The sequence below is a fragment of the Hippopotamus amphibius genome, chromosome 1 (genome assembly GCF_030028045.1).
Source record: "Hippopotamus amphibius kiboko isolate mHipAmp2 chromosome 1, mHipAmp2.hap2, whole genome shotgun sequence".
NCBI lineage: Eukaryota > Metazoa > Chordata > Mammalia > Artiodactyla > Hippopotamidae > Hippopotamus > Hippopotamus amphibius.
This window is the reverse complement of record NC_080186.1, coordinates 4,106,150-4,133,198: the sequence shown is the minus strand read 5'-3', so window position 1 is coordinate 4,133,198 and position 27,049 is coordinate 4,106,150. Positions and strand designations below refer to the sequence as shown.

Sequence of the window (27,049 nt, the reverse complement as noted above, 5' to 3'; positions counted from 1 at the left end):
AGTGCCCAGCTTGGGGCCCTCTGCCAGGCCTGCTCCCCCGCACTGTGCACACAGACAGGGAGTCTGCTGGAGGCGCCTTCCCCGCCTCCCTCCCTCCCCCCCACCCCCTCCACTCCCTCTTGGCCCTGCACTCGGAGCTGTGCTGGCCACTCCCCGCCTCTCCTGCACTTGGGATGTGACAGTGCCTGCTCCCCAGCAGATGCTCAGGGCAGCTCCCCTCAGGTGCAGCACAACAGCCCCTTCTGTTGACATCCTGTTGCCTGTCCATGCGTTTGGCTTTAGTCCAGCCCCGGTTTGCAGAAATGAGCGGGATGATGCTGGTTGCGTCCTCCGGTTTGTGGTCCTGGCTGCATCTTCAGCTTCTGAGCAGAGTTGGGGGCATCATGGGTACTTGGGTCTGTCCTGTTTCAAAATGCTTAAGGCCTCCTCTCACACGATCTCCTTTGTTCCTCTTACTGCCCTGTATGGCATCCCCATTTCACAGATGTGGAGGCTGAGGTCAGAATGCTGCAGTGACTTGCCCAATTCCTGACAAGCAAGGGTCAGAGCTCTGAGACGGTCTCTGTCCTGCAGCCTCCCCAGGGAGCCCCAGGACCCACCGTGGGTCCTCCTGTCTCACCCTGGTCTGGTTCCTGGGGTGCCCAGGGCAGCTGAGGGCCAGCCCCATGCCCCTCCCTCGGTGGGCCCCACAGCCTCTGTCCACGGTGCTGAAGCTTGCGGCGGCTTCCTCTTTCCATCCTTACCTGTGCTGGGGTGTGGCTGGGATAGAGCCTGGCTCTCAGGCCTCTCGAAGAGTGCTCTTTCCAAGCTGGCCGAACTCTACACCCTCGGGGAAAATGGATATCTCTGTCTGACCCCTGCCTCCCCAGAGGACCGAGGCAGAGCTGGGGGCTGTGGCCATGAGCCCTGGGAACAGGATCTCGTGCAAGGGCGTCCTGCCCCGGGCAGGCTCTGGCAGCAGCCAGGACCGGCGCACTGCCCCTGCAGCCCGGTGTGGCCGACCGAGTCAGTGTTCCGGCAAACACTTGAGTTCCGGAAAGGCCCAGAGGCCCTGCTGCCTGCCAACCACCAGCCAGAACACTGACTCAGCAGCTTAATGGGCATAAAAGGCTTGGGAGCAGGGAGCCGGCGGTAGGGAGAGTGTGAGCTGAGCAGGCAGGAGAGGCAGGAAGTGCAGGACCCCATGGGTGGGTCCTTTCCCAGCTGTATCTCAGGCAGAGCCTCCCTCCTGGGAAAAGACTGTCGACTCCACAGTGTGGCTGGAAAGGGCAGAGGCGGCTGGAAAGGGCAGAGGCGGCTGGGGGCCTCCCAAGATTCTCCAGACAGACCCACTGCCCTGCCACCCTCCTTCTCCTCTGCCCTTCATCCATCTTCTCCCTTCCCTCCCCCCACTTTCCTCTCCCCGCTTCCCTCCTTCCTCCCCCCTCTCCACCTCCTTTCTTCGTTGCTGTTTCCAGAGCTCACATCCTTCATCTCTCCAGTTCTCTCTCCATCTCTTCCGCGCCTCTCTTTGCTCACCATGAAGACAGCAAACCGCCAGCATGAAGATGCCAAGTGTCATCTTCATTGGAGTATCCGTGCCCAGCCTCTCCTGCAGACCCAGGCGGGGAGGTGCCCAGTCAGCCCACTTGCATCTCAAAAAGCCTCAAATCCACAGCTTTCTTGGAGGGGCAGTGTCTTTCTGGTGGGGATGCTGTGTCTGTAAACACCCTTATCTCCATACAAATGGGCCATTTTCTGCCTGTTTAGATGGGAAACTAAATCAAGGAAGCCAAGCTTAAGAGCTGCCGAAATTACTTTGTCTCATATTGAGATGAAGCGGCCAGGGTGCAGCGGTGGGGAAGGTGGGCTTGTGCCTTAGCAGCTTCCAGAGAGCCCGCAGGCAGGTAAAAACTGGGATGTGCGCTCTGTGTTAATCATGGTTTCACTTGACACACGCGACTCCGACTCTGTAGGATGCGACGATAAGTGAGAGGTGAGGAGCCGGGAGCCAGGGCAGCGGCCAGGGGCTCTTCTCCAGCCTGGGCTGCATTTTGTTTTTTGGCTCTGGGCCTCACGTCCTCTCCACGAGCGCCTGGATCCAAGTGCCATCAGTGACATGTGTTACAATCCCAAAGTCCATAGAAACCTGACGCAGAGCCTGGGCCTCACCGCAGAGCTGTCCAAGCCGGCCGCACTGAGCTTGCCTGGTGCGGCGGGGGTCTGACTTCCCACGAGGCCTCGGCTCACCTGCACAGCACCACGTGTCACAGACCGGTCATCGGGGATGAGAGCCTCGCCCCAGCCGGCTCAGGGCAGCCCCTCTGGCTGGGCTTTGGTGGTCTGGTGGGTGAGACTGATCCAGAAAGTGTGGCCCTACTGACTCTGCCGGGGGTGCTGCCCTCTGGGCAGTGCCGCTGCCCAGGACTCTGCACTTTCTGTGGCCCCTGCTGCCCTCACCGTCCCCACTTCTCTTCCAGGGGAGCGATGATGAGCTGTCGGAAAATGAAGTGGATCTGGAAGAGAAGTCGGAGAGTGAGGGCAGTGACTACTCCCCAAATAAAAAGAAGAAGAAAAAACTCAAGGACAAGAAGGAGAAAAAAGCCAAGCGAAGGAAGAAGGACGAGGAGGAGGACGATAACGCCGACGCGTGCCTCAAGGTAGCCGTGAGGCCGGGCTGGGGGCCCCTGCTCCGACGGGAGCCCCTGCGGGACAAGGGCCAGAGCATCCTTTCCCACAGGTGGCCGTAGGGGCAGGAGGGTCTGTGGGTGTGAGCGCCTGCGCGTGAAGGTGGACACACGTTGTGAGAAATGCTGTGGCCGCAAGTCTCGCAGACGCGTCAGAAATAACAGCGGACGATGTTTGGGAGTTTGGGGAGGAAGTCCTGCGGCCTCTTGCTGATGTATCGTCTGCTCTCTGCCCGACTTGAGCGCGGAGCTATTTCCTAGGAGAGCGATGGTCTGAGCTCAAGTTTGGTGTCAGGAACCTCTTGCTCAGAGCAGTTTGGGAAAATAAAACGAATGGAGCTTTTGCCAGGAAGAAGCGGCTGGGAGGGGGACTTAGCACGTGTTCTGAAATTCTGCCCAGGTGGGCACCTGGGAGAGTGTCGCAGGGAGCGTGAGTCAGAGAAGCGATAGAGATGGGCCTGCAGCTTTCTCCTGGGGAAAAGCCTCTTCCCTGTGACCGCGGGGAGTCCTGTGAATGAGCCAAGACCCCTGGAAGGTCAAGGCCCCTCCGTGGGAGGGGGGCAGATCCACGGGGAGCGGGAGGGGCCGAGGGTAAGCCGGGCAGATGGCTCTGGGGCTCTGGGTCGGGCAGGGGCAGATGACGGATGACAGCACGTCATCCGGGAGCCTCCTGCTTCCTTCGGTCTTTCCCGAGGCTCAGTTTGGGCTGGCCGTGGATTTGAAGATCAGCGCTCGTAAATATTAGTACAGTGGCTGTTGGGCGGGGCAGAGGTGGTGACTGTTAACCACTGAGGTTGGGAAGTGCGGGCGGTGTCCTGACACCCAGAGGGGGCTCATTAGTTGGCAGGTGTGTTATGAGTCACCTGTGACTGATGACGGCTGAGAGGCTGACAGCTTTGGTAGATGAACTCGCAGAAGGGATTCAGGGTCATCCTGTAACGATGTCATCGCTCCCTTGCTGCTCTGCTTCCTGGTGGGAATGGAGGCCTGACATGCCTCCAGGGTGGCTGTATGTGGGGGGCAGGTCGGCCAAGGGAGGGGGTCCCACACGGGAGAGCCTCTGAACTGTCACAGAGAACAGGAGGCCGGGAAGGAGGTCCCTTGGGGCCGAGGGAGACGGTGTGTTCTGCCCGGGGGCCCTTACCTTGCTGGGGCAGATGGCCCGGCTCGGGGGGCTGAGGCAGGAAAAGGGGTTGTTGGATCAGCAGCCCCAAGAGTTGAGAGGCAAGGGGGCTTCCAGCTAGGGGGGCCCGGTGGCCTCATCCAGGGCCATGTTTCTGTGCCTTTGTGGGGTCACTCTGGCTTCAGGCCAGGCACCCTCGTGGCTGAGAATGTGTGTAGCAGCAGCTCAGGGCTTTCTGGACCCCCCCTGCCCCATCCAGCAGGAGGGAAAGCCTGTGTCCTGGTTGTCCACACAGGAGACCCAGGGGTGCCCCCTGCCTGGACCGGTTAAGTCACATGTCCACCTGGACCAGTGCCGCGGCCTGGGATGGTGTGTGCTGATTGATGGAATGGATTGGTGGGTGGGGCTGGCGCAGCTCAGGGGGGCCTGGAACAAGTGGGAAATCAGAGTGAGGGCCCTGTTCTGAGCACCTGTGCTAACTTCTTTTCCCTGTTAGGTAGGCGCTGTTATCCCCATTTTACAGATGGGGAAACTGAGGCATAGACAGGTGACGTAGCTTGTCCACCTCTCACTGCCAGGATGTGGCAGAGCCAGGATTGGAGCCTGTGTCTGTCCGGCAGGTTCCAGTCTCAGTCAGCACCACCGCATCCCTTCCCAGCCAGCTCGGGTCTGCGTGGTGACCTGGCACCTGGGCTGGGCTGGCTGTCTGTGTGCCGTTGGGAACTCGCACGCCTCCCTGGGCTTCAGTGCCCCATCTGGAGAGTGAAGCAGCAGCGGAGGGACCCTCTCCAGGCTCTGCCCTGGGCTGGGCCAGTGCCCCATGCCCTGCCCTGACCAGGGCACATCTTCCTGGCCCCAGAACACAGCAGCGGCCTATCCTTTCACGAGGTCCAAGTGTGACTGTACCTGGTGATCTCCTGGGGCAGAGAGAGTCCTGTTATTACTCCTGCCCTGGGCACATGCATGGCTTCCCCCCAACCCCCACATTAAACCTCCGGGCACGTGGCCCCACATCCCCCTGTGAGGCGGCATCTGGGCCATTCCCTCTGATCAAGGGGCTGGTGGCCTGGGATGCTCTAGGGTGTTTTCAGCTTTGGGTAAGAATGGCTCTTGTTAAGTTGCCGATGCAATTCCCCCACTTTTCTGAGGCCTCCTGGGTGGGGCCCTGGGTGGGGTACAGGTTAGAAGGACCCCCACCTCTGATTCCACCTCTGGCCTGTGTGTGCATAGGAGCCCAAGTCCTCGGGGCAGCTCATGGCCGAGTGGGGCCTGGACGACGTGGACTACCTGTTCTCGGAGGCCGACTACCACACACTGACCAACTACAAGGCCTTCAGCCAGTTCCTCAGGTGGGGCTCAGGGCCGCCAAGGCTGGGCATCCGCGGAGACCGCCCTCAAGGCCCTCCTCCCCAGGGTACCCCAAATCAGGGGAGGGCGAGAGGGACGGAGCCCTGGGCTCCTGGGGTGGGGTGGGCTGCCAGGCTGACACTGACCCTGGGCAGAGCTGGCAGGAGGGGCGGGACCCTTCCACTTTCACAGGTGTTCCTGCTTCCCTTCGCTGGTCCTACACCTAGGGATGGAGACCCCAGTCAGTCCCGGGGGTCTTGAGCCCCCATGCCCACTCTCAGCTCTAGAAGAAATGGGACTGGACCCCCAGGGGCCTGCTGTGGGCCCCTGCCTCTGGCCCCTCAGGTCTTACAGAATCTGGAAAGCCAATTAGAAGCTCACCAGCCACATAAACAGGGAATCAGGTGCTCTGGGGGTAGACGGCTGTCTCTGTGTCGGTCCCCTTCCCTGCCCTCCTCTCTGCCCAGCTTTCGCAGTTTGCTACCCGTCCCAGGTGTGGAGAAGAGTGGGCCCTGTGGGGGTCACGTGGGGGGCCTCACCCCCTCCATGGGGCTGCCCTCACCCTCCCGCCTCTCCCCCGACGCAGGCCGCTCATCGCCAAGAAGAACCCGAAGATCCCCATGTCCAAAATGATGACCGTCCTGGGCGCCAAGTGGCGGGAGTTCAGTGCCAACAACCCCTTCAAGGGCAGCTCGGCGGCCGCCGCGGCGGCGGCAGTGGCCGCGGCCGTGGAGACGGTCACCATTGCGCCTCCGCTGGCCGTCAGCCCCCAGCAGGCACCCCAGCCTGTGCCCATCCGCAAAGCCAAGACCAAGGAGGGCAAGGGTAAGGGCTGCAGGTGGGCGGGCACCCAGTCCTACTGGCGGAGGCCCCCCCAGGGCTTATTGCCTGGGGCAGCTGGGCAGCTGGGCTGGTCTTTTTTTTTTTTTTTTTTTAATATTTATTTATTTGGTTGTGGCAGGTGGGCTCCTTAGTTGTGGCATTCGCACTCTTAGTTGTGGCATGTATGTGGGATTTAGTTCCCTGATGAGGGATCAAACCCAGGCCCCCTGTACTGGGAGCATGGAGTCTTAACCACTGGACCACCAGGGATGTCCCCTGGGCCGGTGTTTACCCAGTGCCTTGGTCGGCCTTGGACCTACCCACTCTTTCTCAGCTGTTTGTGGCATCTGTCCTGCTTCCCTTTTGGGGCTGGTGGAGAAGTGGAGGAGATACGGGCTCAGAGCTTTGGGAGTTTTCCTGGGCATGGAGGAAGGCACAGAGACGGCCCATGCTGTCAGGAGTCAGGGGGCTCTTGAGTTTGAGGCTGCACCATCCCCAGGGAGAAGGGGTCCCAAGGTGACCCGTGGATCCCTCTCTGAGCACCTGGCCCTCAGGGTGACGGACGTGCATGGGCGTGGGCATGGGTGTGGTCAGGGGTGGAGGTCCAGATACAGAATTGGATGCAGTGGTGGTGTCTGGGTGGCGAGTTGCTCTCTGGGACTTGAAGTTCTAGGGGAGGGACCTTCCTCTCCTGGGTGGAGGGTTTCTGGCCCCACTGGGGGTAGGGACGTTGACCTCCCCAGGGCTCTCGATGTGGAGTCCTCTGCAGCTCACCTTCCTGGGTGCCCTGACCTGGGTTTTGATGCGGGGCGGAGGGGACTCTGGGGACCCCTTGTTCTGCCCCAAGGAGCTTTGGTTTCTGGGATGACGCTTCCCTTTGCCAGGTCCCGCAGGGGCTCCGGCGAGCGAGTGACGTGGGCGTTAGAGCCTGCTCCCGCTCAACCCCCTTGCCGTCCACCCGGCCGGCCGTCTTTCTTATTTCCTCTCGGGCTCCAGCCGCTGAGCTATCGATTCCCCGAGCTGCCTATTCAGAGCCTGAAAAATTGAAATAGATTTTCTGTGGCACTGCTGAGGTTACAGCTGGGCTCCCGGCCCCATCTCTCTGTGTGTGATGCGGGTACAGGAGGGCCAAGGCGAGGCCACCTGCCTCCAGGCCCCCACCTTCCCTGCTCAGCCTGGTGGCAGAGGCTGCTGGGGGGTCATTATGCCCCAGGTGGCTAATTGTCCTGTGGCCAGTTCCATGAAAACAGCCCCAGCCCTGCTGGCCGCCTGGGAGCCGGCGTTTCCTGGGAGTGATGGGCAGACGTGGGGGCGGTCTTGAGTGGTGCCCGGGCCTGGGGACACCCCGGAGGCTGGCAGCCTAGGAAAGGGCTTCCCGCCCTAGCACATCCCTCCAGGGCCCGGGTGTGGACCGCAGGTGGGTGGGCGTGCCCTTGGTGGGGAGAGGGACTGGCCAGGGCTGTTCCCAAGATGGCAGTGCAGTGGCCAGAGCAGGGACCGGGCCCGGGTTATTCTCTGGCTTCCCCCTCTACTTGATGTGCAACTTTAGCAAGGATGTCACCTCTCTGAGCCTCAGTCTTCTCATCTGAGAAGGGGCAGCAGCAGAAATGATCCTGTCCTAAGTTCCCATGAGGCTGAGTGAAGGCATGGTGAGAAGTGAGGGAGCCGTGGTGGGCGCTGGTTATTCCGTCGGTGCTTTTCAGGGCCTGGAGTGAGGAAGAAGATCAAAGCCTCCAAGGACGTGAAGAAAAAGGGCAAAGGGAGAAAGGTGGCTGGGCTCAAGTTCCGCTTCGGAGGGGTCGGTGGCAAGAGAAAGAAAGGCTCCTCGGTGAGTGCGAGCGTGTGTGTGTGTGCGTGTGTGTGTGTGTGGAACACGCAGAGGCTGGGTGACTGTGGAATGCAAGGCTGTCAGTTTATTCTCCTGAACCAGGCAGGGGGCAGGTCCTGTGCCCCCTTCCTACTCTTTCTTCCCATTCTACGTGCAGGCCTGCCGGGCCTGTTCCCCCACCTGATTGATGAGGGGTTCAGCCTGGATCCTTCCAAGGGCCCCTGTAGCTTGGATGCTGGGCGGGTGGCTCTCCTGCCCATCCTGCTGAGCTGGAGGCTCAGTCCTGGCTCCCTCCGCCCCAGCTGCCTCTCCATCTGGGCAGCAGGTGGGAGAGTCCTGATGGGCCTGGATGCCCAGGTGTGCTGGGAGGGCGGGCCCCAGGGAGGTGGCATGTAGGCAGGGTTGGGCTGGGCCGGAGCCCTGCCCCTCCCTTGCCTTTCCAGGGCCAGCTCTGGAACTAGGTTCAAACTGACCCTAGGTCTGTGTCTGAGCCTGTGGGCCCTCTTTCTCTGGAGTGGGGGCAATCCCCCCCCGCCCGCACAGGGCGCCTGTTGCCCTCGCCTGCCCCAATCCTGCAGAGGGGCAGAGCGGAAGCCATCTCTTTGTTCCTTGGTGGAGGCAAGGGACAGGTCTCAAGTTTAGCTGCTGTGGAGGGGAGCACGGAGCAGCAGGTGTGGCCCAGCTCAGCTTAGCTTTTGAGCACATGCTGATATGCTAGGCCCCCTTCTCCACCTCAGTGGGCCCTGATCTGGAGCTGCTCGCAGTCTGGAAGGGGTTTGGGCATGTGAACCAGGAGAGAGCCAACGACAGGCAGATGGGATAGGCTGGACCTGGCACACAGGCTGTGCAACAGGTCTAGTTAGGGAGAGATCTGGGAAGGCTCCTTGGAGGAGGTGTCCTTAGGGCTTCCACTTGAGGGGTGTGTAGGAGTTTGGCAGGGTGGAGCGCAGGGCCTGGGAGAGTTATGGAGGTGGAACGTGTGGGGAGGGTCTGAGGGCTGGAGAGCAGGGCTTGGGGAGGGTGGAAAGCCATCAGGCTGGACTGGTGGGCTGGGGGCTTTCTAGCTGGGTGGAGAGAGGAGGTGAACCGCAGACAGCGCTGTGCCTCCGGAGCCTCCGCTGTGCCCCGCCCCACCCCACCCTCTGCCCAGGCCTGCGAAGCCTGGAGATGAGCCCCCAGGAGTGGCTCTGGGCTCACGGGGCCTCCCTGCCCCCCCCAGAGCGAGGAGGAGGAGCGAGAGGAGTCGGACTTTGACACCGCCAGCATGCACAGCCCCTCCGTGCGCTCCGAGTGCTCTGCTGCCCTGGGGAAGAAGAGCAAGAGGAGGCGCAAGAAGAAGAGAAGTAAGACTTCCTGTCTGCAGGGTTCCCATGGCGGATGTGGGGTGCAGGACCCCCTTTGGGACGCAGGGAGGGGCATCCTCAGGCCTCAGCCAGGCGGTTCTCCTGTGCTTCCTCAACCACCCTGGTCTCTCTGGTTAGGAGTGGGGGGCGGGGGGTGGGGACGGTCCTGTCTCTGAGTCTGCATTCGTTCGGGACCCATGATGTGAGCCACCCCAGGGCATGTGCACTGACAGAGGGGGCCCAGGAGAAGGAATTGCTTCTTAACCTCATCCACCCTCTGCCCATCCATCCCCTCACCCCATTCCCCTACCCATCATCCCTCTCTCATCCTTCCTTCCCTGTATCCGTCTATCCATTCATCTTTCTATGCACCCACCCACCTTTCTTTTTTCCTTCCTTCTCCCTCCCTTCCTTCTTTCCTTTTATCCATCTTCTATCCATCTCTTCACGCCTTTACTTTTTCAACCATTCCATTCACCTTGTCTGTCCATCCACCATTCATTCCTCCAGCATCTATTGAGGGCCTAGCGTGTGCCAGGGCAGCCTGGGGTGGAGATCGGTTGTGCTTTGGGAGTGGGGACAAGGCCCTCCCTGACTGTCTCTGCCCCCACCCCAGCCGATGACGGCGACGGCTACGAGACGGACCACCAGGACTACTGTGAGGTGTGCCAGCAGGGTGGGGAGATCATCCTGTGCGACACCTGCCCGAGGGCCTACCACCTCGTCTGCCTGGACCCGGAGCTGGAGAAAGCTCCCGAGGGCAAGTGGAGCTGTCCCCACTGTGTAAGCCCTTGGCCGACGCCCGGGGCGGGGGTTTTGTCTGGGCCTGGGCTTCTGACCCCTGCAGCATCTTCGGCCTTCTGGGGGCAGGACGTGAGGAGCTGCCGGCGGGAGGGAGGGAGTCGCCTCCCGCTGCAGGGGGGTCCTGACCCAGGGTGCCTCCACCTGGACTCCCCGCTCCAGGAGAAGGAGGGGATCCAGTGGGAGCCGAAGGACGACGAGGACGACGAGGAGGAGGGCGGCTGCGAGGAGGAGGAGGACGACCACATGGAGTTCTGTCGCGTGTGCAAGGACGGCGGCGAGCTGCTCTGCTGCGACGCCTGCCCGTCCTCCTACCACCTGCACTGCCTCAACCCGCCGCTGCCCGAGATCCCAAACGGTGAATGGCTCTGCCCGCGCTGTACTGTGAGTGTTACGCCGGCCCCCGCCGAACGCCCCGCCCCAGCAAGGCCCCGCCCACCGGGCCGGGTCCCACCCGCCGGCCCAGGCCACGCCCACCCCCGCCCCCACCCGGGCCGCTCCGGGTCCCCTCGCCGAGGCCGCGGCCCGCCCAGCCCGCCCAGGCCCCGCCCAGCCCGCCCAGGCCCCGCCCACCAAGGCCCCACCCACTCGTCCAGGCCCCGCCCCCTGACCGGCTGCCAGGTCCCAGGCCGCCTCCCATCCGCCCCGAGGCCCGCTCTGCTTCCCAGTCTCCTTCAGAATCTCTGGAAACAGACGCTATGGAAAGAGCGGGGCGGTGGTGATGATGCCACCGCCACCCACCGCAGCCACTGTTTACTGGGCATCCCTCCTGCACTTACTGAGTTTCCAAGTACCAGGCTTTTTGCTATTTCCCATTTTTAGATGAGAAAACTGAGGCTCAGAGAGGGAAAATGACTTGCCCGAGGCAACAACAAGCCTGAACTGTCCACTCAGACCCACCCTGGACCTGGCTCTTGTCCCAGGGCTGGGGGTGGTGAGAGGGTAGGAGGCCCCTGGGGCTGGAGCCTCAGTTTCCGCAGGGAGAGGAGAACACCGTGCCCCCCACCCCAGTCACTATAGGCGTTTGAAGACCACCATGCTCCGAGTTGTCCCCAGCCCACCCCCAGTGCTGATCCCCCACCCTGTGGATCCTGGCTGTGCTGTGCGAGCCCTCGGTTACCCCGTGTACATCTGGGCTTGTGCTGTGCGTGTGTGTGTGTGCGCACGAGTGTGTGTGCAGACCCGTATCGCCTCATCTGCGTGCACGGCACAGGCGGGCTCCTGAGGACAGGGTGGTGTCTTGGAGTCACTGTGGTGCTGTCTGACTTGGGGAGCAGTGCGGCCTCCTGGAGGGAGCCTCGGGTGGGGCCCTGCAGCGAAGCCCTGAACTTGGGGACTCTCCTCTGTCCACAGTGTCCCCCACTGAAGGGCAAAGTCCAGCGGATCCTGCATTGGAGGTGGACAGAGCCCCCAGCCCCCTTCATGGTGGGGCTGCAGGGGCCCGACGTGGAGCCTGGTGTTCCCCCACCCAAGCCCCTGGAGGGCATCCCAGAGAGAGAGTTCTTCGTCAAGTGGGCTGGGCTCTCCTACTGGCACTGCTCCTGGGTGAAGGAGCTACAGGTGAGGTACCTGGGCAGGTGCGGCTGTGCTCAGGACCTAAAACGCGCTGGCCAGCTCCCTGAGGGAGAGGCATTGTTGGGAGTTGGGGAGAGGCGAGGCGGAAGGTGAGGCTTGTCCTGCCTGCGACCCAGGCTGGGGGCTGGAGGAGCTGGGTTGGGGGACGGGGGCGGGGTTACAGCCCATCTCCCTCCTGTGACCTCTGCCCCCTCTGCGAGCAGCTGGAGCTCTACCACACGGTGATGTATCGCAACTACCAAAGAAAGAACGACATGGACGAGCCTCCGCCCTTTGACTACGGCTCTGGCGATGAGGATGGCAAGAGCGAGAAGAGGAAGAACAAGGACCCCCTCTATGCCAAGATGGAGGAGCGCTTCTACCGCTACGGGATTAAGCCCGAGTGGATGATGGTCCACCGCATCCTGAACCACAGGTGCGCGCCCGCGGGCGGTGGGGGGACCCTGAGCCTGGCTGCAGGGGGGCCCTTAGGCCCGGGACACGCGGGCCCCTTCAGCCTGTCAGATGGGCACAGGACCATGTGTGGGTGCGGTGGGCACAGGAGGGCCCCCACTGTCGGCGATTCGACTGTCCAGCTGGAGGGGTTTTCGTGCACATGGGTATGTGTATGCACACGTGTTTACACTCGCATGTGCATGTATGTCCCGCTTGTGGTAGGAGAACAGTTCCTAAGTCATGTGTGTAAAGGGGCAACTTGACGAATGGCCTTTGAAAGTTGCAGATGGGACACTTGGGGGTTGGAACCCTTGTGCTCCTGGGCGTCTGCTGTAGTCAGTGCTTGATAACTGTGGGTTAGGGTCCCGGGGAACAAGGTGGGCCTGAGCTGTGGGGGTGGGTGCGTTTGCTCCTCCTTTATGACACAGCTAATACCACTGAGCTCTGTCTACCCAAGAGGTAGGTGTTTTACTTCTGCCTTCGTGTTTATGGTTAAGCAAGGTTAAGTCGCTTGCTCAAAGTCACACAGCCAAGAGGCCGGGGGCGCTGGGATTGGAACCTAGTGCTTTTCTGATGGCAGGACTTGCTTTCCATTGCCCCCGTGACAGCTCTTTGTTGAGCAATCTGAAATTCCCCAGGTGACAGTGGTCAGAGGCTGCAGAGATAGACGCAGAGACCAAGGCAGGAGGCCGCCGGACTCCGAGAGTCTGGCTTTGGTTTGGTGGGTGGTGGGAGCTCTTGCTGATTCTTGAGCTCAGGCGCTTGAGAACCCGCAGTGGCGGACAGGTGGGCTCAGGATGTGGCCCTTGGAGGCTCTGGCTCGGGGGGAATTGGGATCCAGCAGACCACAGGCGTCCCGAAGGCAGGAGTTGGGTAGAGCAGAGCTTAAGAACCTGATCCTGCCACTCGGATTCCAACCTGGCTGTCTTTTCTGGGCTCTGTGCCTCTGTGTTTCTCATGGGAGATGAGATAAGAGAGGATGCACCCCACAGGGCTGATCTGGGGGCTCAAGGAATATGCCAGCGCCTGCTAGTGTGGCTGTCAGGAAGGTGGGGCAGGAGAATTTGAAAAAGCACCCCCTTGACTATGAGATGCCTCCCCCTCCCATCCCCAGCCTTCACTGTGCCCGGAGCCCCCCCCAGTGGACTGACCCACAATTTTTTTGCCTTTGTTAAATTGCATGTTCAACACATAAGTGGCAATTTTTCTCCCTGCCTCCAACGTGGGGCAGGTGAATTTCCTCCAAATTTACTACCTGAACTGAGTCTGTGTAACAGCCAATGTATTGAAAAAAAAAAAAAAAAATCCATCGGTTTCCATGGTGACAGGGGATTGGTCTCTCTCTCTCTGTGGTCCCCAGGTGTGCCCAGGCTCCCCCGGCCTTGCAGCACTGCTCCGGCTTGGTTGCCCAGTGCACGCAGGTTGGGTGGGAGGCCCTGAACCCTCCCAGAAGCCGTATTCAGACTGCAGTGTGAGGGGCTTCTCTGCAGCAACCCCTCTGGGCTGCTGGCTGGGCCACCAGGTCCCCGTGTCCCCAGGGGTCTTTGGGAGAGGGCATCCCACCTGCAGGAATCACACTCTTCTCTACTTTGCAGGGATGGGCCCTGGACCGGGTGGGCACCCCTCCAATCCATAGGAGTTGCTTTTTTTTTCTTTTTTGTCTGCTCCATGTGGCATGCAGGATCTTAGTTCGCAGACCAGGGATCAAACCCATGCCTCCTGCCTCCTGCAGTAGAAGTGCAGAGTCTTACCCACCAGACCGCCAGAGAAGTCCCTCTTTGGGAGTTTTTAAGCAAGAAAACGAAGGTCTATGGTCAGGGGAGAACCATCCGACTCAGAAATCGAGAATTCCGGGGGAATCCTTATGACCGAATGGGATTCACGGCCACCGAAGATGGAGTGGACGCTGGCTCTTTGCTCCTCTGTTAATGTGGCCTCTCAAATGTCCCTTTGCTCTGCCACTCACCCCGTGCCCTCCTCCCTCCCTCTCACGAGCTGTGTGGCCTCGGCCAAGTGGCCTCACCTCTCTGGAGTCCCTGCCTGCTGCCACCTTCGTGGTTGGGGCTCCCAGGGGATCACGGGGGTGAGAGGCTTTGCATCCTCTGAGGCGCCCTCCGTGGACTCTTGCCCGGCTGACCTGCCCACCTCTATCTGTTTACCGTGTTGCAGCTTCGACAAAAAGGGGGACGTGCATTATTTGATCAAGTGGAAAGACCTGCCCTACGACCAGTGCACCTGGGAGATTGACGACATTGACATCCCCTACTATGACAACCTGAAGCAGGCCTACTGGGGCCACAGGTGGGCCGCGGTGGGGCTGCCGGGCAGGGCCTCCCGTCTCCCTCCCGCCTGAGCTGTGCTCTCATCATCCCATGCTCTTTCCCAGGGAGCTGATGCTGGGAGAGGATGCCAGGCTGCCCAAGAGGCTGGTCAAGAAGGGCAAGAAGCTGAAGGATGACAAACAGGAGAAGCCCCCGGACACACCCATTGTGGATGTGAGCGGGGAGGGGGCCACGGGGTGGGGTTGCCAGGGCTGCCACCCAGGCTTGGCAAACTCCACTGTGGGTCTGTGCACTCGGAGTCGCGCCCGCGCAGGTGGGGGCTGTGCGGCTCAGTCAGCTCCTGCCAGGCACCTGGCGGGACAAGGATGACAGGACCCAGCCCTTCCCTGCAGGGGAGGCTCACAGGGGACAGAGCGATTTGAAGGATGACTCGCGGAACTGCATTCCTTTTGAGGAGCTAATTCCAAGTATTTAAATCAAAACCTGTCTCTTACTTCAGGAACACAACAGCTGATTTGCTAATTACACAGGGCTTACGGGGAGGAGACCCACAACTTGCCCCAGGAGCTTTGAGCTCATCAAGGAGTGGAAGGTTGACTTTTATTCATTGAGCAAACCTCTCTGGGGTGTCTGCTAGCACCTGGCCCTGGGCTGGCCCTGGGGGGACAAGGCCCTGGCTTCTGTTTATGAAGTGCGCATCTTCCAGGGCCTGTGGCGAGTACACACAGAAACGGGGGTTCGGCTTGGGTCTGGGATGCCAGGGAAAGGTGCATGGGTCTGATATATCAGGAGGACTTCATGGAGGAGGTGGCCTTGAGCTGCAGGATAAAAGGAGCAGAGGGCGATGTTCAGGATCAAGCACCCTGGCCAGGCATCAGGCAGATGTTGACTAGGTGCCCGCTGTGTCCTGGGCACTGTATGGGACTCAGAGGAACAGGGCCAGTATGGTGATCACAAGCTGGGTGCAGAGAGAATCCAACAACCAGGAAACTGCCCTGATAGGAGAAGTACAGGGTCAACAGGGAGGACCTGGTGGGAACACCTAAGCCAGGGAGGACTTCCTGGAGGAAGAGGCATTCCAGCTGAGACCTGAAGGGTGAATGAGTTAGCAGGGATGAGAGCAGTGGGAAGAGTATTCCAGGCAGAAGGAACTGCGTGTGCAAAGGCTTGGGGGGTGGGCCTTGGTGGCCCAGGATCCGGGGTGTGTCTGAACCTCTGCCTCCCCCACAGCCCACGGTCAAGTTTGACAAGCAGCCGTGGTACATTGACTCCACGGGCGGCACGCTGCACCCATACCAGCTGGAGGGCCTTAACTGGCTGCGCTTCTCCTGGGCCCAGGGCACCGACACCATCCTGGCCGATGAGATGGGTCTGGGCAAGACTGTGCAGACCATTGTCTTCCTCTACTCCCTGTACAAGGAGGTTCGCGGCCCGGGCCAGGCGGCTGGGGAGGGGTGGCCAGCGCTGGCTGTGGGCCGGCAGCCTCAGTGCATCCGTCTCCCTCCCCAGGGCCACTCCAAGGGGCCCTACCTGGTCAGCGCGCCCCTGTCCACCATCATCAACTGGGAGCGTGAGTTCGAGATGTGGGCGCCTGACTTCTACGTGGTCACCTACACGGGGGACAAGGAGAGCCGCTCCGTGATCCGGGAGAACGAGTTTTCCTTTGAGGACAATGCCATTCGGAGCGGGAAGAAGGTGTTCCGGATGAAGGTGAGCACCCCTCTCCCCGGGGAACAGACCCTGGGGGCCGCAGGGGCCCTGCAGTTCATCTGGGCTCTCTCCTCCCGGGCTCTGGTGGAGGCAGCCACTGGCACAGAGCTTCTCTTGAGGCAGTGTTACCTGCAGTGTCCGTGTCCTGGGGCTGCCTAGCAAAGGACCACAAACAGGGTGGAGTTGGGGCTGAAAACAAAAATGTATCCTCTCACCGTTCTGGCGGCCAGGAGTCCAAGATCAAGCTGTCAGCAGGGGCTCGCTCCCTCTGAAGCTCTGGGGGAGGGAGGGAGGGCCGTCCCGACCTCTCCCCTCCCTCCCCCACCTCTCCCAGCATCTGGTGGCTGCGGGCATTCGTCGGCCATCCTTGGTTGGCAGCTTCATGACTTCGGTTTCTGCCTCTGTTGTCACGTGGCCGTCTTGTGTGTGTGTGTGTGTGTGTGTGTGTGTGTGTGTGTCTCCTCTTCTTTTTAAAAAAAAATTATTTATTTATTTGTTGGCTGCATTGGGTCATTGCTGCACATGGGCTTTCTCTGGTTGCTGAGAGTGGGGGCCACCCCTCATTGTGGGGCGCCGGCTCCCCACTGCAGTGGCCTCTCTTGTTGCAGAGCACAGGTTCTAGGCACGTGGGCCTCAATAGTTGCGGCACATGGGCTCCATAGTTGTGGCTCACGGGCTCCAGAGCACAGGCTCGATAGCTGTGACGCATGGGCCCAGTTGCTCCGTGGCATGGGGAGTCCTCCCAGAGCAGGGCTCGGACCCGTGTCCCCTGCATTGGCAGGCAGATTCCTAACCACTGCGCCACCTGGGAAGTCCTCCTCTTCTTATAAAGCCACTCTTCATATTGGACGTAGCACCCACCCTAATCCAGGATGACCTCATCTTGACTAATTACACCTGCAAAGCCCTTGCTCCAAAAAAGGTCACATTCTGAGGCTTTGGGTGGGCCTGGATCTTGAGGGGACATGATTCAACCCAGTCCACCAGCTGTGTGACCTCTGGCAAATCCCTTAGCCTCTCCGTGCTTCAGATTTTTCTCAGTAAAACGGAGATACCAGATCCAGTTCAGAGCTGTGGAGGGTTGACTGAATCCGCTCTAGGCAGGGCCTCTAGAGTTCCCTGTGCCCCCGGGTCACCAGGGGTCTTGTTGAAGGGCAGGTTCTGATCCGGCAGCTCTGGGGTGGGGGCTGACAAAGCCCCGGAAGATGTGCATGCTTCTGGCCCTCGGGCTGCACGCTGAGAAGCGAGGACACAAAGCACTCAGTACTTCCTGCACCTGGCACGTGGCGGCCCTCAGGCAGTCTTGGCGGCCACGCTGCCTGCAGTGCTGGGGGCTGGCGGGTCACCCCCAACTTCCCCAGGGTTTCTTCCCCTCGGCTCTCTCCATCCTCTGGGGACAGTCGTGGCCCCAGGAGGTGCTCGATAACCATTTGGTTTTGTTTTCTGTTTTTGGCCACGCCACATGGCTTGCGGGATCTTAGTTCCCCGGCCAGGGATTGAACCTGGGCTCTCGGCAGTGAAAGTGATGAGTCCTGACCACTGGACCACCAGGGAATTCTCAATAACTAATTTTTAAAATTAATGTTTTTGGAGTATAGTTGATTTACGATGTCGTGTTAGTTGCTGCTATACAGCAGAGTGAATCAGTTATACATATCTACATATCCACTCTTTTTTAGACTCTATTCCCGTGTAGGTCATTACAAAGTAATGAGTAGGGTTCCCTGTGCTCTACAGTAGGCCGTTATTAGTCATCTGTTTTACGTATAGTAGTGTATGTATGTCAATCCCAATCTCCCAGTTTATCTCCGCCCCACCATAACTATTTGTTGGTGAGGAAATGACTCTGTGATTCCAGAGCGATGGGCCTGTGGGTCACAGAAACAACTCCTGAGCTCACACTGGGGTGCTGGGCTGGGCTGGGCGCTTTGCTGACTCAGCTTTTTAATTTATTTTATTTTTAAAAAATTGTGGCAAAATACACATAACTTGGAATTTACTGTCTTAACCATTGTTGCAAGTACAGTTCAGGGACATCGGGTACAGGATGGCTGTTGTGCAGCCGTCACCGCATCACCTCCAGAGCTCTTCATCTGGCAGAACTGAAACTCTGTCCCCCTTAGACACGAACCCCCCCAGCCCCTGGCACCCTCCTGTTTTGGTCTCTGAATTGGACTGCTCTCGGTACCTCTGTGAGTGGGATTGTACAGCATCTGTCCTTTTGTGTCTGGCTCGTTTCACTCCGCGCGTTGTAGCGCGTGTCAGGATTTCTTTCCTTTTTAAGGCTGGATAACATTCCATCGTGTGAATAGACCACCTTTTGTGTATCCATTCATCCGCCCGTGGACACGTGGGTGGTTCCACGTTTTGGCTCCTGTGAGTAATGCCATGAACGTGGGTGCAAAAATACTCATTCGAGTCCCCGCTGTCACTTCTGGTCTGTACCCAGAACTGGAATTGCTAGATGGCACGGTAATTCTGTGTGTGATTCTGTTTGCTTATTTTATTTTCAAAAAATTTTATCGGAGTATAATTGATTTAAAATGTTGTGTTAGTTTCAGGTGTAACAGCAAAGTGACTCAGTTCTACATATACATATCTCCACTCTTTTTTAGGTTCTTTTCCCATATAGGTCATTACAGAGTATTGAGTAGAGTTCCCTGTGCTATCCAGTAGGCCCTTATTAGTTATCTATTTTATATAGAATAGTGTGTATATGTCTGTCCCAATCTCCCAATTTATCCCTCCCCCCGTTCCCCCCTAAGCACCCCCTGTAACCATAAGTTTGTTTTCTACATCTGTGTGTTTCTTTCTTGTCAAAAAGTTCATTTGTACCATTTTTTTAGATTCCGCATATAAGTGATATCATATGATATTTGTCTTTCTCTGACTTACTTCATTCAGTATGACAATCTCTAGGGCCATCCATGTTGCTGCAAATGGCTTTATTTCATTCCTTTTTATGGCTGAGTAATATTCCATTGTATATATGTGCCACATCTTTATCCATTCATCTGTTGATGGGCATTTAGGTTGCTTCCATGTCCTGGCTATTGTAAATTTTGCTGCAGTGAACATTGGGGTGCCTGTATCTTTTCAAATTATGTTTTTCTCCAGATATATGCTCAGGAGTGGGATGGCTGAATCATATGGTAGCTCTATTTTTAGGTTTTTAAGGAACCTCCATCCTGTTCTCCATAGTATGTGTAACTTTTTGAGGAACAGATTTGCTCTTTTAATTCTTGTGGCATTCCTCCCATAGACAGTATTGCTCCCTTTTTACAGGTGAGGAGACTGAGGCTTGGGGAGGTTAATTAGCTTGACCAAGGTCTAGCTCAAAAGGGCAGGGCGGGGTGCAAACCCAGGTGCTGCCTACAGGCTCCCGTCTGCCGCTCTGATCCCTCCCACCCTCTTGGGGACAGTGCTCTGGGCCTCAGCTGACACCTCCACTCGTGGCCTGTGTCTTCCTCTGAGTCCCAGGGCTCCCTGCACTTTCTGGGGGGTCCTGTCCACACTCCTGCTTGCCCTTTGGTCTCTGGAGACCTTGACCCGCTGCCCTGCCAGCTCTCCTCCCCAACAATCCCCTTTCCATCCAGAAAGAAGTGCAGATCAAATTCCACGTCCTGCTCACCTCCTACGAGCTCATCACCATTGACCAGGCCATCCTGGGCTCCATCGAGTGGGCCTGCCTCGTGGTGGACGAGGCCCACCGGCTCAAGAACAACCAATCCAAGGTAGGAAGTGCTGACCGCCGGCCCCGGAGCTTCCTGGGTGGGCCGGCTGCCCCATGCCCCCTGACGGGCCCCCTGTTCCCCTCCCCCCAAGTTCTTTAGGGTCTTGAACAGCTACAAGATCGATTACAAGCTGCTGCTGACCGGGACCCCCCTCCAGAACAACCTGGAGGAGCTGTTCCACCTCCTCAACTTCCTGACTCCAGAGAGGTTCAAGTGAGTCGGGGGGCCGGCTGGGGAGGCAGGGTGGGGGGCAGCCAGGGGAGAGGCGTCAGCGCCCGCCGCAGCTCTGGGGCTGCGTGCTTGGCCTCGGTTTCCTCATCAGTGAAATGGGAGTGTCAGCAGTGTGCTGGCCCGTGCCGAGCCCTGGGGAAGCATCCGCTGCTCCTGATGCTGTGATTTTCCCTCCGCTCTGTCCCTGCAGACCCTGGGATCCTCCTGGGCTCCCGTCCCTCGCCCACACCCCTGGCTCGTTGCTGTCCCTCCACAGAGATCTAAGGGACCACATGGGGGGATGGTGAAGGGAGGCAGAAGGCTGGGGGGGGGTGCTGGTGGAGGTGGGGGTGAAGATGGAGCCCTGGCCTCTGTCTTCATCTGACCCCCATTTTCCTGCTCAGAAAGAGGATTCTGGGATCAGGAGATGTAGATTTGGGGGCAGGCTGGACTGGATAACTTTGGGCACCCAGCAGCCTCAGTTTCTTCATCTGTGATGTGGCTACGAGTCTTGGAGACTGCATGTCCAGGACGGCTTTGAGGACAGGAAGGCAGCCTGTGTGGCTGAGACAGCTGTGATGTGTGGGGGTGACACAGGCTTAGACAGACTGGAAGGACACCTAGGGCAGGGCCAGGGTGCTGTGCCCCCCGGCCAGCTGGCCTGCCCTGCAACCCTCTGGCAGGTGGCAGGGGGCTGGCTGGCCCGCTCCCCCACCCCATCCTGGCTTCCTCTGCAGAAGGTTTTGGCCCGCTCCAGGCTCTCATCCCAGCTCTTTGTTGCAGCAACCTGGAGGGCTTCCTGGAGGAGTTTGCTGACATCTCCAAGGAAGACCAGATCAAGAAGCTGCATGACCTGCTGGGGCCGCACATGCTGCGGCGGCTCAAGGCTGACGTGTTCAAGAACATGCCAGCCAAGACCGAGCTGATCGTCCGCGTGGAGCTGAGCCAGATGCAGAAGTGAGCGGCCTGCCCCGTGTCCGCCGGGCTTGTCTTCTAGGTCAGGAAGGCCTGCCCTGGCCTTCCCAGGCTGCTGCCTGGGGGAGGTGGGAGGACCTTTCGGCCTGCCCAGGCCTCGACTCACCTTTTTCACACGCTTCCTTCTTGGGGCCTCTTCTCAGATTTTAGTGACCAGGGCTGGGGCTGCCCTGTCCTTGCACTGTCCCCCAGCACTTGCTGGGCGATGTGGCCTGTGGCTTCTCCTCTTGGGGCTCCCCGTGGTCTCTCTGTAACTGGCCCCCAGCCCCCAGCCTCCCCGCAGAGCCGAGCGTCCACTCGGAGGCTGGTGTGGCCAGATACATCCAGCCTGCCTTTCTGCCCTCCTCTGCTGCAGGAAGTACTACAAGTTCATCCTCACGCGGAACTTTGAGGCGCTGAACTCCAAGGGGGGCGGGAACCAGGTGTCACTGCTCAACATCATGATGGACCTGAAGAAGTGTTGCAACCACCCCTACCTCTTCCCCGTGGCTGCCGTGGTAGGTCCCCGTGGCTGCCGCTGTGGCCGCCATGATAGGTGCCCTTGACCACCATGGTGAGTGCCTGAGGCCGCCGTGATAGGGGCCTGAGACCATGGAGGTGCCTATGACTGCTGTGGTAGGTTTTCTGTGGCCCCGTGGCAAGAGCCATGGCCACTATGGTGCCCCTGGCTGCAGGGCTCGTGCTCAGGCCCTCAGCCCCCAATCCTCCCCGAGAACGGGGACTTGGAGGTGATATGGGTCCCCACTGTGCCAGAAGTTTCTGACAACCTTCCTCCATCCACTGCTCAGGCAGGCCCTCTCCTTTCCTTGGCCCCTCCTTGTGACCTTAAAGTCATGGGGGGCATCGGGTCACCCCAGGGTCCCCTCCAACCTCAGTGAACCCCAGGCCAGGATTCTGAGGGCTGAGCTGGCAGTTGGGGAGGCCTGGGTGCGGTCCCCAGGTGATCTGATGTGAAGCCTTGGGTGAGAGACCGGACCCTCAGTCAGACACCCAGCTCCAGCCCTGTGGTCTCAGGACAGTCAGCGGTTCTCTTGGAGCGTCATATAAGATGGGCAGAATAACAGAAGCCCCCTGAAAGGGTGAGGACCAGACCAGAAAGTCTGCATAAGGTGCCCTTGGAGAGCCCGGCACAGGGTTGCTCATCGCGGTCATGGCTATTCTGGTTCTAATTTAAACTCTCCACGGTTTACACCTCCTTCCCCCCCGCCCCCCGCAAACAGGACCAATGCAGAGTTAGGTGTGGAGGCCGTGCCGCAGGTGGTCTAGACCCAGGCAACTCCAGGCTGTGCTCATGACACTGGCCCCACAGAGGCCTTTGGGCTAAGGTTCTGCCCAGCTCGGGGGCCAGGTTGGCCTTCCCTGGATGTGCCCTGCAGTGACTGCAGAGGCCAGTCCAGATGCCTGCTGGGAAGGCTGGCTTGGCTCAAGACGCTCTGTCATCTGTCCATCCGCTGATGTCTGTGGTCTGGGTGGAGTGCCAGCATGAGGAGACGGAGGGCACGGCTGGCAAGTCTGAGCCCTGCGTGGGGTCTCAGTGCTGCCAGCATCCACGTGACCCGCCTGTATGTCCTGACCTGGGCTTGGGCTTGGTGCTCCGCCCATCGCTGGGCCCTTGTCCACTGCCCGGGGCCTCTTTGGTGCAGAGCGGAGAGGAGAGGGGAGCCCCCAATGCCCCACCTTCTGCTGTGTCCACAGGAGGCCCCTGTCCTGCCCAACGGCTCCTATGATGGCAGCTCGCTGGTCAAGTCTTCAGGGAAGCTCATGCTGCTGCAGAAGATGCTCAAGAAACTGCGGGACGAAGGGCACCGTGTGCTCATCTTCTCCCAGGTGAGCTGCCCCCGGTGGCTGCCTGGCTGCTTCATCTCCCCCAGCCCAGCCCCACACCTGCAGAGGGAGTCCTGCCCCTGCTAGCTGAGCCACAACCTGCTGACAGCCCTGAGGGCCTGGTGCTGTCCCCATGTGGGTTATGTGTCAAAAGTCACTCTTCTGGGCGCTGGTGTGATGCAGCCAAGGAGAGCTGGCTGGGTGCCAGGTTCAAGGTGCTCAGGGCATGTTGGTGGGGAGGACACTGGTCCTCTGACCTGCTCCTCCTGGAGCTTCTGTCCAGGTTGGGATGACAGCCCTTGCCCCTCACCCCTGCAGCCCAGCTTCTCATGAAGGTGGGACCCTGGGGTTGGTTCAGTTGGAGCCCTGTGGTGGGGGCAGTTGGGAGAGTCCTTCCTCTAGCTTGATCCTGAAGTTGCACTTGCAGCATTGCTTTTGGGGGTGGTCAGAGGCAAGGCTGTCCAGCCCTAGAGGTTTGTTCATCTGTGCACTTGTTCCTTCATCCTTTTGTACCTGTCATATGTCAGGCTCTGTGCTGGGCACAGGGGTCCAGCTTTTGTCCTCCAGACACTCACAGTCTATTGTGGGAGATGGAGGTGTGGAGATAGTTATCCCATCCCGAGGTCATCGCTGTGATAGGGGTCTGTGACGCTCCTAGGGGCCTGGTGCGAAAAACGCTTCATGACAGTGGGACTGAGCCAGGCCCATTGCTCGAAGCCAGAGAATAGGATGTAGCTGCTCTGTGTACCGGTTAAAGGTAATGGGTAACAGCCGCTCCTACCTGCAGCCCCCAATCCCACCCTGGGCCCACAGCAGGCCCAGGAATCTGGGGAGAGCTCACCACGCCTGGGACTGTGGGCTGGTCTGGAGACTGGATCCAGAATCCCCCAGCCCACTGCCAACGTAAGACATGATTGTGGGCTGAGGCCCTGAGGGACCAGGTAGAGGGAACTGCACAACGTCTAGAAGTGTGCACAGAGAGAAAGTGACAGAGATAGAGCCTGGCCATCCAAAATGAGTCTGTGGGGGGATTCCTTGGCAGTGGTTAGGACTCTGTGCTTCCACTGCACGGGGCATGGGTTCAATACCTGGTTGGGGAACTAAGATCCTACATGCCACACAGTGTAGCCACCCCCCAACCCCCCCCCAAAACACCAACATGAGCCTGCAAACCCCAATTCCAAAACTCATGACAACATTCAATGAGACATCCCACAAAACAGTAGGTAGAATCCAAGTGAAAAGAAGAATAGCCTGAACAAGACTTCAATAAACATATTTAGGATCCTCAAAAATACTGGAGTAACATGCATAAATCAAGGTGAGAGAATTCCCTGGGGGTCCAGTGGTTAGGACTCTGTTCTTTCACTGCCAAGGGGCTGGGTTCAATCCCTGGTCAGGGAACTAAGATCCCAAGAGCCGCATGGTGCAGCCAAAACAAACAAAAGCCAAAAAACAGTGAGATAATCAAGCACAAGCAGTAAGAAATGAAATGAGGATAACTGACTAGGAAAAGGACCTGCATAAAACGGAAACAAAACATTTCAACAGATTGGATAAACTCTCAGCACTGTTGCAGCAGAGAGAGACAAAGATAAAAAAGAGAAGTTGCATGGAGGATGCCTTGAGAGGCTCTGGTAATTATGTAACAGGAGTTGCAAAAGAAGAACTAGAGAAAATGGCAAAGAAGTCAGATTTAATGAGAGTTTGCAGCCCTGGAGAAAGACATGAGGTCTCAGGTCTGAAGTGCACTCTGGAGTACCAAGCAAGATGAATATAAAATATAAATAAAGGAAGCCCTAGGCACATTGTAGGGAAAATGCCACACTTTAGATTTAGTACCTACAAAGGAATGACAATCAGACTGTCCTTAGGTTTCACATCAGCAACAATAAGTGGCAGAAGACACCTGCAAAATCTCCAGTACACTCCTGATAATTTTATATCCAGCTAAACTATCTCTCAGGATTGATTATGGAGGATTATGGGAGCTCAGAAGGGACCGCCTTGCTCTTCTCATAGGGAAGAGTGAAATCAGGGAAGACATCACAAAGGAGGTGCTGTTTGAGTTCCCTAGGCAGTAAGCGGGTGGGAAGAGAGTCCAGGTAATTTGGGATGGTTGGAGAGTATGAAGGAAGCATTGGGAAATGAAGCCCAGATGGGCTGGGCACCAGTCCTGCAAACCTGGATGCCAAGGTGAGGATTTGGGACTTTATTCTGTGCGGTGCGTGTAGGGAGGTGCATGCTTAGAGCTGTGTCTTAGGCACATGGCTGTGGGGCTGGTGTGGGGGATGGAGTGGCTCTGGGGTTGAGGCTGGAGGCTGCATTCTTCTTCAGAGAATGGCCCCGGGTCAGGTCTGCCTGGGTCCCACCTGTCTTCCGACTCAGCAGGCTGCTCTGTCCTCCCCCAACTGTCATGGGGTCCCTGCTCTGCAGCAGCCCCTCAGGCATGCCATGCCCCCTGCAGATGACCAAGATGCTGGACCTCCTGGAGGACTTCCTGGAGTATGAGGGCTACAAGTATGAGCGGATTGACGGCGGTATCACCGGAGGCCTCCGGCAAGAGGCGATTGACAGATTCAATGGTACCCCCACCTCACCTCACCCAAGGGTTCTTGATGGGGACCCCTGTCTGCCTCTTCTCCCAGGCTAGGATCTTAGCCAGACCCCTCCAACTAATGGTCAGATTAGCTGCTCCTCAGACAGCTGAAGAAAGCAGATAAGTCCTTCGGTCCTAAAAGTTGATAAAAGGAATTCATTCCATGGAACTTTCCAGGGGCCAGTAGATGACATTTGATCAGAACTGAGAAGCAGACAAGGAAGAAGGCAGAAGGGGAGGAAAATACTTCTGTTACTAAATGAAGCTGGTGCTTGAGGGTCTGGCCAGCACCTGTGGGCTTCTGATACAGATACCAGCTCAACCTCCAGTTAGAAGGAGGGCTGGACAGGGCCTGTCCCTGGAACACAGGCTGTGGGGAGGGACAGAGCTGAGCAGCGCTCCCTTAGAGGAAGGACAGAGAAAGGGGCAGGGCCACACAGGCCCAAACCCCCAATCTGCTCTCTTCCTCACCTGGGAAGGAATGGTGAGGAGGGAGGCCAGGAGCTGGCTCCAGGAGTGGAGGGAACATCTGGAGGCGGGAGTGGTCCAGCGCCTCTTTAGTGGCAGGTCTGCAGCAAATGGTGATGAGCTCTGTTTCCCTGGGGCGCGTGGCTGCTTCCCGCCTTCCACCCTCAGAGCACAGCTGGGGCCCCACGGCCCAAACGCCCAAGTTAGCGATCCTGTTGCCCACGCTCGTCAGAGGTAAATCTAGTGCAGTTTCAGGATCTAGATGCGGCCCCAGCATCGGGGCAGACTGGGGACCTGTTTGCAGCTCGAGTGTGTGCCGTGGTCAGTCCCAGGTCACTTAATGCAGGGCCCCGATGGGCCTGAGAATCAGCTGTCCTGCGACAGGGGGGACGGCCCAGAGGGGTGGCCCGGGCCCTGGAGCTGTGACCCTGAGTGTTCCTTGGCTGCTCTGACGGCATCATAGAGGGTGAGCTGCGAGGGTGTGAAGGACCAAGCTCTCCAGGGTTCCCAGGGGCCTGACCCTCAGGGGCTCTGCCCGTATTTGCCGGTTGTTTGCAGTTTCTTCTTTGACCGTCCGGGCTTTGAAAATCAGTTCCTTCTCATTCTGCCTCCATCCTGTTGGGTCAGGGCTCAGAGGACAGCTGGGGTGTTACACGGGGCTCAAGTGGGCTTCTCCGTCTCCTCGGCCCCAGGCCTCCTCTGGCTTCCCGAAGTGCAGCTGAGGCCGTTGTTGTCTGTGATGGGGTCCAGTTCCGGCCCTCCCCACCCCGATCTCCCCTCCAGCCCTCCTGTCTGCCATCCACCTGTCCCCGCCCCACCCCTCTGGATGTGCCCCTCATTCACCCTGCCGGGCACCTGCTTCTCTTCCTCAGCCCCTGGGGCCCAGCAGTTCTGCTTCCTCCTCTCGACCCGGGCAGGCGGCCTGGGCATCAACCTGGCCACGGCGGACACGGTCATCATCTATGACTCGGACTGGAACCCGCACAATGACATCCAGGTGTGTGGCCCTGACACCACACCCTCTCAGAGGTCCCCTCGCTGCTCCTGGCTCTGTGGTCTTCCCCTCCCTCCCCGCCGGACTGTCTCAGGGCTTTACCTCCCCCTGGACCCACCTCGTGGAGTTCCAACCCCAAGAGGGACCTGGGAGGTGAGCCCCTCCTGCTCCCTCATTGTACAAAAAGAGGAAACAGCCAGGGAGGGCAGGGGACGTGTCCGAGAACACACGGCAATCTGTGTGACCATGACTCCTGGTCTGTCCCATCACTCTTCGGATCAAGGCCATGGAGGGAGGCAGGATGAGGGGGTTC

The 27,049-nt window shown here is 58.8% G+C and overlaps 1 protein-coding gene across 1 annotated transcript in view; it reads left to right on the top strand.

Moving 5' to 3' along the window:
* Positions 1–27,049, top strand: part of CHD5 (chromodomain helicase DNA binding protein 5) — a 60,419-nt gene that overhangs the window by 14,570 nt on the left and 18,800 nt on the right. The window contains exons 3-22 of the mRNA XM_057744315.1: positions 2,460–2,639; positions 5,020–5,138; positions 5,723–5,961; positions 7,662–7,786; positions 9,006–9,129; positions 9,746–9,912; positions 10,093–10,314; positions 11,284–11,490; positions 11,709–11,920; positions 14,110–14,241; positions 14,327–14,435; positions 15,453–15,644; positions 15,732–15,932; positions 19,529–19,666; positions 19,758–19,879; positions 20,660–20,833; positions 21,207–21,348; positions 22,547–22,678; positions 25,143–25,260; positions 26,615–26,739. Of these exons, the coding sequence (XP_057600298.1) occupies positions 2,460–2,639; positions 5,020–5,138; positions 5,723–5,961; positions 7,662–7,786; positions 9,006–9,129; positions 9,746–9,912; positions 10,093–10,314; positions 11,284–11,490; positions 11,709–11,920; positions 14,110–14,241; positions 14,327–14,435; positions 15,453–15,644; positions 15,732–15,932; positions 19,529–19,666; positions 19,758–19,879; positions 20,660–20,833; positions 21,207–21,348; positions 22,547–22,678; positions 25,143–25,260; positions 26,615–26,739 (3,180 nt within the window). The remainder of the gene's footprint in view (positions 1–2,459; positions 2,640–5,019; positions 5,139–5,722; positions 5,962–7,661; positions 7,787–9,005; positions 9,130–9,745; positions 9,913–10,092; positions 10,315–11,283; positions 11,491–11,708; positions 11,921–14,109; positions 14,242–14,326; positions 14,436–15,452; positions 15,645–15,731; positions 15,933–19,528; positions 19,667–19,757; positions 19,880–20,659; positions 20,834–21,206; positions 21,349–22,546; positions 22,679–25,142; positions 25,261–26,614; positions 26,740–27,049) is intronic.